This window comes from Colletotrichum paranaense (genome assembly GCF_030867605.1).
Source record: "Colletotrichum paranaense strain IMI 384185 chromosome Unknown Scaffold_1.1, whole genome shotgun sequence".
Taxonomy (NCBI): domain Eukaryota; kingdom Fungi; phylum Ascomycota; class Sordariomycetes; order Glomerellales; family Glomerellaceae; genus Colletotrichum; species Colletotrichum paranaense.
Window position 1 is genome coordinate 4,849,488 of NW_026848959.1, and position 13,361 is coordinate 4,862,848.

The 13,361-nt window shown below is 52.2% G+C and overlaps 5 protein-coding genes across 5 annotated transcripts; all 5 read right to left on the reverse strand.

The window, feature by feature from the left end:
- Window positions 1-790: 790 nt before the first annotated feature.
- Window positions 791-3,192, reverse strand: CPAR01_01679 (aflatoxin B1 aldehyde reductase member 2; the record flags this gene model as incomplete). Its single annotated transcript, XM_060485968.1, has 5 exons — window positions 791-948; window positions 1,090-1,099; window positions 1,148-1,208; window positions 1,350-1,592; window positions 1,868-3,192. The coding sequence occupies 5 exons, from the start codon at window positions 3,190-3,192 to the stop codon at window positions 791-793; spliced, it is 1,797 nt and encodes a 598-aa protein (XP_060356825.1).
- Window positions 3,193-4,444: 1,252 nt separating this feature from the next.
- Window positions 4,445-5,508, reverse strand: CPAR01_01680 (uncharacterized protein; the record flags this gene model as incomplete). Its single annotated transcript, XM_060485969.1, has 2 exons — window positions 4,445-4,961; window positions 5,018-5,508. The coding sequence occupies 2 exons, from the start codon at window positions 5,506-5,508 to the stop codon at window positions 4,445-4,447; spliced, it is 1,008 nt and encodes a 335-aa protein (XP_060356826.1).
- Window positions 5,509-5,978: 470 nt separating this feature from the next.
- On the reverse strand, window positions 5,979-6,350 carry CPAR01_01681 (uncharacterized protein; the record flags this gene model as incomplete). Its single annotated transcript, XM_060485970.1, has 1 exon — window positions 5,979-6,350. A coding segment is annotated over one exon (372 nt), but the record flags the coding sequence as incomplete, so codon positions are not given.
- A 1,696-nt stretch (window positions 6,351-8,046) lies between these two features.
- On the reverse strand, window positions 8,047-8,925 carry CPAR01_01682 (uncharacterized protein; the record flags this gene model as incomplete). Its single annotated transcript, XM_060485971.1, has 3 exons — window positions 8,047-8,316; window positions 8,440-8,645; window positions 8,805-8,925. The coding sequence occupies 3 exons, from the start codon at window positions 8,923-8,925 to the stop codon at window positions 8,047-8,049; spliced, it is 597 nt and encodes a 198-aa protein (XP_060356828.1).
- Window positions 8,926-10,212: 1,287 nt separating this feature from the next.
- On the reverse strand, window positions 10,213-13,228 carry CPAR01_01683 (fungal specific transcription factor domain-containing protein; the record flags this gene model as incomplete). The annotated part of the gene is made up of 3 exons (XM_060485972.1): window positions 10,213-12,021; window positions 12,079-12,444; window positions 12,497-13,228. The coding sequence occupies 3 exons, from the start codon at window positions 13,226-13,228 to the stop codon at window positions 10,213-10,215; spliced, it is 2,907 nt and encodes a 968-aa protein (XP_060356829.1).
- Window positions 13,229-13,361: the final 133 nt, after the last annotated feature.

Below are 13,361 nucleotides of genomic sequence, written 5' to 3' on the forward strand. Positions count from 1 at the left end.
TGCCTGCTTGAAGTATCTATCTCGCCCCTTACGCGCAACTTGGCCCTCTGCCGACCACTCTGTCATGGATCTAGATGCGGTTCATACTTAGATGCGGATGCAACTTGATTATCACCCAGATCCTTCTCGCCTATTACCATGCTTCAGACAGCTATGATTTGGTCAGCTGGTCATGAGGCAAAGGCCCCCGCGCCGCAGACCCCGGGGAAGACGAAGGCGTTGACGCTCGACTACTTTGTCAACTGAAACCGCACAAGCCGGCGAGCCCGGAAGGGGCACTGACAGACGCTGCTGTCGCATTTCCGCGAGGCATATTGAACCAACGATGCTCCTTTGAGGAAAGCCTCATTGAGTCAAGCCTTGCTGAGATTACATGGCGCCGCATTCTTTACGATGTAACCAAGTGAAACAGTGAACCAACCAGAGAAATGCTTCAACCCACGGAAGTAACCAAACGGTCCAATAATGATTAAAATTCACGATTTCGTGTCAGCATAGGATAAATAACGAGTCCAGAACGGATCTGTTACGGATTCGTGTCCTACATGCGTGTTGCAGTTTCTAAATTAGATAGCACGGAGAACAATCAGCAGATCGAGCATTATACATAAGTAAATAGCGCCGAGATTTCATTTGGATTGCTAGCGGTTTTCCAAGTTGGATGTGCCTGCAGGGTTCATAGTTGAAATGGTACGACATTGGTTCAAGATGATGCAAGATTGGTCGAAAAAACTCAAGATTCTAAATATTCATGAACTCCTCATAGGACCACTATTGAGTTGAATACATTCTAGAGGTGATAAGAAAGCTCGGCACCCTGCACTTTAGAGTAGAAGGTAGTAATAGCAGCCGCCAGATCCTCGGGAAGAGGACCAGCCTTAAGTGCATCAAGTGTCGAGTAGAGTTGCTCCACCCTGGAAATACCAAAGATAATCGCATCGCCGTATACTACATCTAAGTTACTATGGAATGCTATCTATTCCATAGCGGCTGCGTATCCGCCAATGCTATACTTCTCTATAAGCTTGAGTATCGTAGATACCGTAAGACGAACTAGAGGTTTCTGGTATATATAAGTATATACCTTACCGATAAAATTCTGTTGTCTCGTTAGAGTAAGTGAGACTACGATGGTATTGAAACTTACGTCACTCTTCCACCGGCCTGATGAAGCCTTGTGCCCCGAGAAAAGGCCACCAGCTGCGAGACTGATAGGATGTGAGACTTAGTTCCCTGAAAAACATACTCGATGATATACCTGTATACATAAAATGTCATGTTATGCTTGCACAATAGGGGAAACAGCTCCTCCTCGCCTCCTCGCACAATAGCTTGAAATGCCCTCGTACACACTGGGCTTGGTGTACCCATTTTGCTTCCAGATCCCTAGAACCTTCTGCACCTCGGCGGTAGAGTAGTTCGATAGGCCGTAGTTCTTGAACTTTCCCTGGTTCAGAGCAGCGCCCATCGCTTTTATCGTGTCCTCGAAGGGGTTCTGGCGATCCGGAAAGTGCAGGAACATCGTCTCGACGGTGGATGTTTGAAGATCGCTCAAAGACTTGCCAATGCTGACTTCAAATTGAACAGGCACCCTGAACGATACATTGTGTAGGCAACGTTGACCGCCGCGCTGCTGCCTAGCAAGTAGTCTCATAATCAAGGTTGGGTTATGACTTCATTGGGCGAGAGGACTGCGCCTCCGCAGTCCCATACAGCTCTTTAACTTCATTTGGTAAAGCCGTACTTCACAGTACTAAGAACCATTACCCAGGCATACAATCGTTACGGAAAGCTAGTAATCATCTAACTGTCGGTGACAGTGACCTCGTTCCCATAATCCGATTCCTTACCCACTCACACCGCTCACCCATGCTCACCCCAGCTCACCACGTTAGAAGCGGCGGGGAATCCGGGCACACCTAGGCGTTGTATTGGCGGTTCCTTGAGGCAAGATTTCATATCATCGAGATCGTACGGCTCATTCCCATAGTCTGAATTGGTCTCTTTCGCATCAGGGTCATCCTTATCTTCTTCGTAATCTTCCTCTTCGTAATCTTCCTCATAGCCCTTTTGATAACTTTCTTCATGGCTGTCCTCTTCATACCCTTCCTCCTCCTCCTTCTTCTCCTCCCCTTGCTCCCTTTCTTCATCAATAAAGACCTGATTTTCTTCATGGAATGAAATGTGGTCTTCCTCGTCAACAAGAATCTTGTCCCCTCTGCCAACAGGGACATGATCTACTTCATGGAATGAAATATGGTTTTCTTCGTCAACAAGAGTCTGGTCTTCATCTTTAACAAGAACCTGGTCCTCTTCGCCAACATAAACTTGATCTTCTTCGAAGTGCTCCGTTTTCACGTTTCGAAGGCCAGTGTTGCCGGATGGAAAGCTGTTCTCGTTTTCCAATGGTTCAGAGGGTTGAACCCTGAAAATGCTGGGCGTGGCTGACAGGGCGCTCTGGACCTGGCCTGCCTCTATCCTTAGACCCCAAATATTGGCCCATTCCGTGGTGAAATTGTGAGGATTCTTCCATCTGCTGGCGAAGCCAGACGGGTTGATGAGTTCCCTGTGCAGGGTCAACCTCAATCGTTCCCTGTCGTAGATACATATGTATGCTGTACAGTGCTCATCGCGGATTCCGCCCAGAGCCGCGCCGTCCGTGTAAGCAAGAGAAAAGACTTCCTGCGACTTGGGGGGATACGTCACGTCCGGATATGGAAATGGCAACATCATGATCTTCAGCGGCCGTTTATTCCAATTGATGGTGCCTCTACACATCTGCCCGCCGGCTTGGAACGTGGCGAGGTGGTCGAATTCGAGACAGAGAACACCGTTGTGGATGTTGACAAGACCCCAGTTCTGGCACATGTTGGTCGACCAAAGCGAGAAACATACGGAAGTCTCAAGTGAGTATGTAGGTAGAGATGCTGGATCGACTGCTTGTCGGTCGAGGTTGAGACACTTTTGGAACGCGAACTTGCCACGTTCGGCCTCCGTCGAGTGCCATTGATGAACAAGCTGCGCGTATTCCCTCTCATCTTGTATTCGCGAATCCTTAGCCTTTTCGGCCTCCTTCTTCGCTTTCTGTGAATTCTTTCTCTTCGCTTCCTCTTCTTTCCGTCCCTCCTCGGCTAGCCAATATTCAAGTCCCTCCGGAGACTTTGCGATCGTTCTCATATCTCCTGGATTCATTGCGTCGGTTCTTGCCCTTGCTTTTAGTGACACCTTTGCCGCTAACTTTACCCTGACCGCCGCTCGAGGTTTAACCATTGCAGTTGACCTCGCGGCTTTTGCCGGGTTTCTTGGGAGCCATAGTGAACCAAGCGCAGAGACCTTGCGAGTCTTTGAATATGCACAAAGGTGTGGTAGCGCGATGTTGCTTGGGTGGCGCTTCGGGAAGGGCGGGCAATTGTAGTGTAGGCAGCTCTATGATTGAGTAGCAATGAGTACGTAGAGAGGTGATTATCGATACTGCCCAAGTCTTATGAGAGACAAACAAATCATGTATCGAGCTTGGTGGCCAGCTTTGGTGATGAAAATTGTTGAAATCAAGGGGATGTGGCAAAGTGATGGGAGCTTCAGCGGCGTGGCCCCACGATGAGTTTTCACAGTAGGTGAGCGCGCACGCGTCGTAAGAATGCCAACAGGGGTTGGCTGGGTGTTTGACAGTTTGAAGATCAGGTGTATGACTCAGAGAATTTGCGAGATGGCAAGCTTCTCAGGCCAGGTTTGTTTCGACGAAGGTGATTGATGAAGTGCTCGTTGAAACTATTTCAGGTAAGTTGAGTCGCGTCGCTACCTAAGCATCCATAAGGATGAACGCGTCTGGTGAGGTCATCCCCCCTGATCCCCTGACGGAAACCTTAGTGAACCGTGATCTCTCTCCCTTTAATCACGGTACGACCACGTAAAACAACGCCAAACTCACTACGGAATACTATGTACGGAATAGGGCCCGGCCACTGGTCCCGACTGGCCGGAGTTAAGACCGGCGCATCCGAGATGTCTTCATGAGCGGTCTCCTCTCGGCTCGGAATGGATTGTGGAAGACTGAAGCCGTGTTTTTGCTATGAGCGCAATGTCAGGTCGTCACATGAAATACAAAGAAAACCCGACTTCGCCCAGCCTCCGCACGCTCAAATGCAGCCGCCATCTTTTCGAGCGTAGTCAAAGTATGATTGATTGGTGCCGTGAAATCTTCAAGCCTGGAAGTATCTGCTCAACTCAGTCTATCCACTTACAAGTAGCTAACATTGAATTTCGTTCAAGGTATCGTAGGAGTATTAATTGCCAGAGATGAATATGATAATCGTGGTATTAGAGTATGCCGACGACAACGCCGCTCAGAAGTGTCCCATCCCATCCCATCTCATTCTCATCTCATTCTTATCACATTTCGCTCATCTCACTCCCAAGATTAACTCATCACCGCCTCGCACCTCTCTCATGTCCTCACAAGCCACGCAGCTTCAATATTCGCCTTCGGATCCGGCGCCCCCTTGGCACTCTTCAACCAGCAATAATTCTCATCCGTCCCCTGCTTCCCCGCCGTAACCCACGCCACACCCACACATGGCCCATCAGCGCTCTGCGTCGTGACAGCAAGTGCCGCACACAGGTTCATGCAGTCTTCCATCCTCGTCAGCGGGATGTGGCCCAGGTCGTTCATCGGGTAATTGTTGCCGCACTCGCGCACGAAGCGCAGATTCGAGTTCGGCACTGTGTACGTCTTGTTCTCTGAACTAAGATCGGGGCAATTCGTTGTCGCTTCGCCTAGGATCGAGGAGGCTTGGCCTGGGAGCGGGATATAGGCGAGTGAGGTCGAAGTGGAGGATACTGATGATGCTGTTGCTGAGGCGGATGCTGAGAGTGCTGAGGCTCCCGAGGCTGATGCGGATGCGGATGCTGCTGATGATCCGCTCGAAGCGCACGCTGATGGAGATGATGATTGCTCAAGTTTGCTGCTCTAGTGTCAGACTCTGTTGCTTCCAAAATTTGGCTGCTCATGTTCACTTACGCTTGGCACGTCTGCACATACGCCGCATGCGCCTGTGCGATCGTTCCCGCTGCAGCAGACGCCCCAATCGTCCCCAGAAAGAAGACCAACGCGACGATAGCTACCCAAAACGTCGCCACCGGGATGCCCCATATCCTCTTATCCTTCTTTGGCGGCATCTCCGCTTGGCTTCCGCCGTACCCCGTTCCGGCCGTTGAGTGTGCGGGGTACTGGTGGCTTTCGTACCCGGAGCCGTATTGCTGATCTTGATCTTGGTACGGCGCGTATCCGCCTGGGGCAGGTGCCGGTACCGGTTCAGGGGCGGCGCCCGGCGCAGGCTGGTAGTACTTCATGCCCGGTGAGGGCGAGGCCACCTCGAGGCCCGCATATTCGGCGGGCATCAATCCTGTCTGGTATTTTACTTCGCGGTCCGAGTCTTGGGATGCCTGTCTGGAAGCGATGTTGCTGTTGTCCGGTGCGACCAAGTGTCTTTCCGGTGAACTTGATGGCATTGTTGAATGGAATGATGTGATACGCCCCTCGTCTATGTCCACCACTAATCAACTCGATGGATAGATGCTTGTGTATTAAGTAATGACTGAGATCAAGAGTGCCAAGTTGACCGTGACGATTTAGTGAAAGGGCATGAATTCAGAAGGCAAAATTTCTGAAGGACCACATCTCGAGCTGGTTCGGAGGGGTGGCAGCCAAGATATACACTTACAACACCCAGAAGAGAATGACCAGCAGCAAGCAGATTATTAGAGCCCAGGCCCATCCTTCATTGCCTTCATCAACCTTCAAGAGCAGGGGAGACGCACAGGACAAGTGATCCTCCAAGGCTCCGTAGACCGTGTTGAATGATCGACCTGTTGGAGAAAAGCAAGAATCAAGTCATGTTCCTCACCCTTGCCCGTCCCACTATGAGCGGGCAGCACCATTGACGCTCGTGGGCTTGGGAATAGGGACTTTGGTTTTCTCTTTACTCGAATCGAGCACTCCATATCGAAAAACACTTCCCCAATGGGAATAGCAGCATCAAAAGCTGTGTTAATGGATCCCCCATCAAAACTCGTAGGCAACGAGATGGTGTCCAGCGGGCAAGGTCATGATCCTTGGCGCTGTTGCGCCCGCTAGCTAGGGGGTGCGGCAGGGCGACAAGAAGATGACCTAGTAGGCCTAGGCAGCCCATTAAGGTGGTCGAATAACTCTGCAAGCGGCCGTGCACTTGGGGAGGTTGAGATGGCAGGGCCAGCGGGATGCAAGTGAGATTTGGAACTTTGCCTCTTTCCCTGGCTCTCAGTCTCTTACTGACACAGTCGCAGTAGAGCTGAGCTGCCAATGGCACCCTACCATCTCATGTAGGAACGGCCTCATCAACTCATGCTTTCGATAGACTCGTATCAGGGCTGCAGGAAGATGTAACGGTAGCCGCCAAGCCCATACTTCCTGAGGGGAAGCCCTGGCCTATTCTAAGCCACTGATCGCTGCGAAATTGCCGCTTGAGGCACTCGTCTAAATGACCCGGCTGCCAACACAGTCTGCGCGGCAAACTGGTCAATCACAGCATATTACAGAGTTTCATCGCCAGCTTTGAGGTCGAGTTGCTCGCGGCCAACGAGACCTCCTCCTCGACCCATCAGATCGGAAGATGTATTGATTCCAGGTGCTCGGGAAGTTCAAATACCAAGAATGATGGGTTGTAGTCACATACGAGAACCCAGCAGTCGATTCCTCAGAAACCACACGACAGACCTGAACGATGGAGGCCAACCCTGCAAACCCCAGCGAGTCCACCATTCAACGGAGTTCACATCCGACATGCTTAAACAGATGTCGACATTCCTTTTTCATACTCTCCACTTGTCTACTTTACCAAGGCAACAGCCAACAACGCTAAAACGAAGAAGCATCTCCTCACTTCCTACCCAGAACCCTCTTCCAGCGCGGAGTTGACGTCGTGTTCAAGATGGAGCCACCTGTACGGAGTAAGGCCTGAAGCAAATCCTCCAGGCAGAAGGATTGCAGCCGCAGCCCCCGGTAAAGTGACAGCCAAATTTCGAATTGACAAATTTCGGCTGCAGCCTCCGTCAGAAGAGGACAGGGGTCGGCCGCCGCTGAGACTTGAGACTCGCTGAATTGTTCGTATCCGTGCTCCGTAGGGCCCGTACTTTCGGAGGTCTTCGGGGCCAAAACTGAATTCTAAAGAGTACGAATATTTCATTCTTATTTTGACATTTCAGGGCTAAGTGAATTTTGCGAACGATGTACCGGGCTGCCGCGGATCTACCCTTGCTTTGTCCACGTCCACTGTCCGCCTCTGCTCTGTAGACTGACTGCCAGTTAATTTGAAGCATGATTCGGCTCCTTCTTTGAGAATCGATATCACAGGCATTGGGGGCGGTAACATCTTCCACATCGCATCATCACCTCCATCGCTCACCCACACATAGGTAGCTACAGCAATTGGGACGTCATCGAGACTTTCCGTCAATCCAGGGAATCAGCCCAAGTACCTTTCCCAAAGTTCTCGCCCGCAGTGGCCCAAGCCATCCCCGATTGCCACGCGCAGCAGCGCAGGAAGGTGCTTGAAAAGGGACTTTGGTTCCCAATGGCCCGGCCCTGGGCTCAGTCTAACCACTTTTCAACCACCGAAAGCTTGAATCTCGAAGCCGTAGCTGCGTCTCCGCCCATTTTCTGCCACAGTGAGATCTGCAAACACCATCCCGTACATGGTTGTTGATGATTCAAGGTAACCCCATCAGCCCAACTACGGATACAAGTGCTTGTGGGTATTCTGGGCAAAGTGCGAGATATCCGAAGGAGCAAATCATGCATGACACCACGGGGCCGCCCCCGGGTATGCTGCGACTTTTGTTGCTGGTTCTCGCAGACTCTACGCCTGTTTGCGCAAGACATTCAGTATGTACTGGTTTTTCTATTCCTTTTTTTTCTCTCTTACGATGTAATTGCGGTACTTCAATGACGTAAAAGCAAATGCTGACGTCCTAGGGCCCTAAAACTCTCGGCCCTGATGTTCAATGCGAGGTCTAGACGCTCTGCTGCGCAGTGTCTTCTTCTACGTCTGTAGCCTGCTCATCGACCTGGGTCTGCTCAGCGAGCTTAGCCTTCTTAGCTAGCTTAACGGACTTCTCGTGGGCCTCAGCACGCTTTTCAAGTTGCTCAAAAACGCCGTTTTCAACATCATCTTCTGCTAGGAGATTCTCCAGCGGCTTAAACCCCTTGCCCTGATTGATGTCATTTCTGAGCTCCTGCGCCGACTTCCACACCCACCCTTCGCACTTATTCTTCTCCTTTCGCTATTTAAACTGAAAGTCAGTCAAGTTATGTCTTCGCCTTCCCTCAAGCTTCCAAATATCATCCTAGCTCATTCACGAGACTGAGGAGACTCGGGGCAGGGTTCCGGGCGTTCTTCCACTCACCTCAGGCTCAGCAGTCTCATCCTCCATCTTACACCACACAAAAGTGGTAATATAATGCTTCCCCTCCTTCTCGAACTCATCACTTGTCCATGGCCCCTTCTTGATGGCTTTGACAACAAGACCGGTCTCCTCAAACGTCTCTCGCACTGCGCACTTGAAGGGATGCTCGTTCTTCTCAACGTGTCCGCCGGGCATTTGTAGCTTGCCTGTTCGTTCACAAATTAGTCAGCTTGCGGAGCGAAGTGGCTAGCAAAGTTTTGGCACGACTTGGATAACAGCCGGAATTATGAGGAACCCGGGAACGACTCTGAAGGCAGCCATCATCATGTTTTCTGGTTATGAGGGCTGTGGGTTTCAAATCTCACCTGCGCCATGACTACCCAAGCGCTTTCCGACAATTACCATGCCATTTCGCTCGATGATGGCCGAGACGCCCGAGCGGGTGTGAACGAAGTTGGGGTTCTCCTCGGGGGTTGGGGCCGCCATGTTTGCCCTGCGACCTTTCCAAAGCTATAAAAGAAGTGAACAGGCAGAATTCGCAGCGCAAGCCTTTCAAAGTGCGTCAAACAAGAAAGAGATATCTCTTGGTTGCAAGCGTCGTGGTGCTGAAGCTGGTCTGACTTGAACTGATGGAGAATGAGTAGTAATTCACCAGGGTAGAGGTTGACTCATATACCAAACCCAAACGCTCCCTTCACTGGAATCGCTCTTTGTTCGGCTCGAGACCTATCGAGCACATTCAGGACGGCAAATGTGTTTACTTCGTCTTTGTTGGACAAGGGATGCTGTTCACGTTGGTCGCAATCTGTTGGGCCGGTGAATGGAGGGCACAGGTCGTTGGTAAAGGGTAAAAAAAAAGTATTGATCGGCTTGGTCGCATAGCTGCAGTTTGCGGGGCCACCTAGGAAAATCAGCCTGGTCAGCCTTGGGCAAACTGTGTTTGTTCTTGCTTGAGGTGACACCATCTCACCCCATCAATACACTTCGTTCGTACTTCGCCTCCAGGCTGTGGGTAAGAGTACACTTGCAATCTGTAACAATGGCTCTTTAATCGATTTTGACATTCTGAAAGATACGTAGGGCACATTGGGCAAGGAAAGAAGTCGCTGACAAAACAGAGCCCCGCACACCACTTACTGTTGCGACACAGGGCTTAGCATCACCACCAAAGGCAGCCAAAACCTCAAAACATCAACCACAACATCACCACAACAACCCATACCTGAGTTCCTCAAAAAAGATGGACGATCTGGGAATCGAACCCAGGACCTACCGCATGCTAAGCGGTCATTATACCACTAAACCAATCGCCCATGTGATGATCTAGCCCGGACTTGAACCGGAGACCTTCAGTGTGGCAGACGAGAGAGATGAGGCTCTCGGGCTGTTAGACTGACGTGATAACCAACTACACCACCAGACCAAGTCATTGTTGAAGGTCGTGGACGAGAAGCCCGCTGTTAGGGCAAGGGCGTGGAGATGGCGGTGGTGGTTAGGTCGGCGTCGAGTGGATGTGGGCGGACGGGATTGAGGTTTAAGCGGATGCTGTGACGGCGGAGAGGTGCAAACCAATGAAGCATGGGGTCGATAATCGCCAGTCGTAGTTGATGCGAGGCGCCGCATCAAGTGTGAAAAGTATCTCATCATTCATTACATCTGCTTCCGTAGGGTATCATTACATAGCTCTCCGAGAGCCTTCGCGTGAGAGGAGACATCCAAAATCCATATCCAAAATAAACCATGCACATACTACACCGCAAACATCATACATCTTTACCATGCTCCCTTCTGGGGCATGTTGTCAGGATCCATCTCGAATCCCTTAATGCTCTCCTGCCAATTCTGCCAGTTGAAGTCATCCAAGTTATCCATGTTGACGTCCATGGAGTCAACAGGCACATTATTGATGGACGTGAACGGGTCAGACCACAGCCACGGAGGCTGGTTGTCCCCCAGAGACGACGCTACCGTAGGTTGTGACTGCATCGCGATGGCCTGCTGCTTCAGTCGCTGATCGTTATCAAGACCCTGTCCAGTTGACATTGCGGGCGATGGCACTGCCGAAGACATCATAGACTGCGATGCTTGCCGCTGCGAGGCGTTGGGCGGGAAGAGCGTGTTATTCGGGTCGGCTGCCATGGACTCCGCCGTCGGGTAGATATACTCCCAGATATGGTTGGGATTGAACCCGCGCGCCATCATCACCGTGTCGATGAACTCGGGTTCCCTCTGCTGCGGTGCGGGCGTCGGAGCCTGAACTGTCGGGTTCGCAGGCTGGGGAACCGGACCTCGGGGCGCTACGCTCTGCTGCTGCTGCACGGGTTGAATTTGCGTTACGTTGTTTGCCGGCGGTGGTAGCGGGCTTGAGCCGCCATCCGTCCGTACCAGGTTGCGCCAGCGGGTGCGAATCTGCAGGTGCTTGATTTCCATTCCGGGCACTGGTCCAAGTCTGGCCGGGATGGGATTCATACGATCGTCCACGTCCAGTTGGCGTGCTGCTTCCGGATCGGCTCTGAGACGGACAATCTCCGCCTCGCGATGTTTCGTCGCCTTTGCGCTTAGCTTCCGTAATGGGACCCATACAGCCATATGATCTGCCATCCTCGAAATTTCAGATGGGTCTCTATCGAATCGCATCGTGTTGTTGACAGCTTCCCATCCTCGCTCCGAGGTTGCTGACCATGGCCGACGCCCGCCTTCCATGAGGATGTAGGCAATCGCGTGCCATTGTCGGTAGGTCTGGAAAAGCCACCGCCATTGCTTACAGCGGGGATCCGTGTTTAGGATGTAGTTGTATTCAACGATTTCAATGGCTGAGATGAAGAGCCTGTCGCGGATCTCGTTGGATAGTTCGTGGCCGTTGCCAGGGAACAGCATCGGTTGATAGATGACAAGACTCATCTTCGCCATGATAACACGGGCGATCATGGCCGCCATCCAGAAGAGGGGGTCGTCGTCGGTGAAGCAATGCTTGAGGAACTTCTCCTCAACACGGTCGTAAACTTCGATCAGCATGCGCTCGCGCTCCTCGAGACTTGATGCAGCGTCCTTGGGACAGACACCAGCCATGGCTGACCCCACCGTGTGTAACCGCCGTGACAGTGCGCAAATTTCGTATCTCACCAGCGATACGGCGCAGTCGGTCTTGCCCAGGCGCGATTTGGGAACCTCTGTCATTCCCGGCTCAATATCTGAATCGTTCAAATTAGAGGGTAGTTCGGTGTCAAACGATCGGTCGATGATGGTGAGATCGCTGCCAAGCTCTTCTGCAGAGCGAAGATCCAGGGTGCAGATAGCCCACCACAAGCGACGTCTCATTTCGGTCTCAAAGGGGGGAAGATTGAAGTTTGTTCCGTCCCGATGGATGCCCAGTCCTTGTGCGATACGGATCGCCAATCCGGTCAGCGTCCAGCAGAATCGGGTGTCATCCTCCCTGCGGACCAGCGTGAGGAACATGACAAAAGCCTGAAGGACCACCATGTCGGAGGTATTGAGGAAGTTGGCCTTTGCGAGTGCCTGCTCGAGGGCGAAGCGATACTGTGAGAGCATCTCTTCCTTCTTTGATCCAAAGTTCTTCTCCACCTGTGAACTGGTTAGTCATCGTCAAGTGTGATGGATTTTGACATGATATGGACTTACCTCTTCATCTTCCATGGATGTGATTGCTGCATAGTAAATGGAAAACAGCAGCGCTTCGTTACCGGCAGTCAGCTCGTCGATATTGCGTCGCATGTCGCGAATGAGCTTCTCCATGGTCGGGATATGCAAGATCTTGAGCAACGGTTCCACATTCTCCTGGTAAACCTGCCACATGAAGGGTATCTGAGATGGCAAGGGATGCAGCTTGCGCAAGTCGACATCGGAAGACCGATATCCCAGGATAAAGGCATGATGGTCCGTCGCGGCGTCGGTATCCTGTATTGGAGAGTGATCTGGCGTGTCCTCGACATCTGAATCATCGGTATCTTGATCCAACGCATGCGTCTCTTCTCGAAGCTCGTCAAGCTATAGCATCCTTGTCAGCACCTTGGCACAAAACATGACTCGGGTGACTCACTTCGTCATTGAGCTTGGACCAAAATGCGCTGCTCACGTATCTGCTCGTCTTGCCCTTGTCGTGAAGCACAAGCCGGCCAAACGACCTGCTTATGCCTGTTTGCCTCTCTACAGGCTTCTTGGGTTCTGGGTCCGTCTCCATCCTGTTGGGCGTCACGGCCTCCTTGAATGCACTCATGACAGCAGCGCCGCTGGAAGTGCTACCGGCGCGTTCGGAGCTCAGGTCGTTACCAAAAGCCTCGGGCGAATTGCCTGTGCTCGAGTTCTGGCGACCGCTGTTGCTCCCTGTGCCGCTCTCGACCTCGATCTGGCCACTAAGCTCCTCAACGATTCCCTCCAACTTTCGCAGGCGCTTCATTAGCTCCACCTCGCGCTCGCTCGAATTCTTGGGCGGCGCATTCGGATCTTTCGGTCTGGGACGGCGAGGGGCGCGGCCGGGGGCCGGGTAGATGCACTGGATGACGGCGCGGCGGCAGTTGCTGCACGGCATTTGCTTGTCGCAGCGGACCTTTCGTCGGCGGCAGGTGACGCAGCTTCGGGGATTGAGGGCTGGCTGGCCGGAGGCCGTCATAGCCACGGGTTGATCAGGAGGTATAGAGGTCGCGCCATGTCGGCTGAGGGCAGGAAAGTCGTGAATGGTCGGAGAGTTTGGCGAATGGTGGGGGTTGGCATTCATGGCGTTGGCTGGCGTCGTGGGGTTCGACTGTTGACTTGTCGGCGAGAAGTTGTCCATGGCGTCTGTTTTGTCGGCCGTCCGTCGGATGTCTGGGGACGCAGACGTCGTAAGAGAGATTTGATCGTTCGCAGTGGCGGTTGTAGTCGGAGAAGAGACTGGAGGCTCACGAAGGTTTGATTTGGGGTTTGAG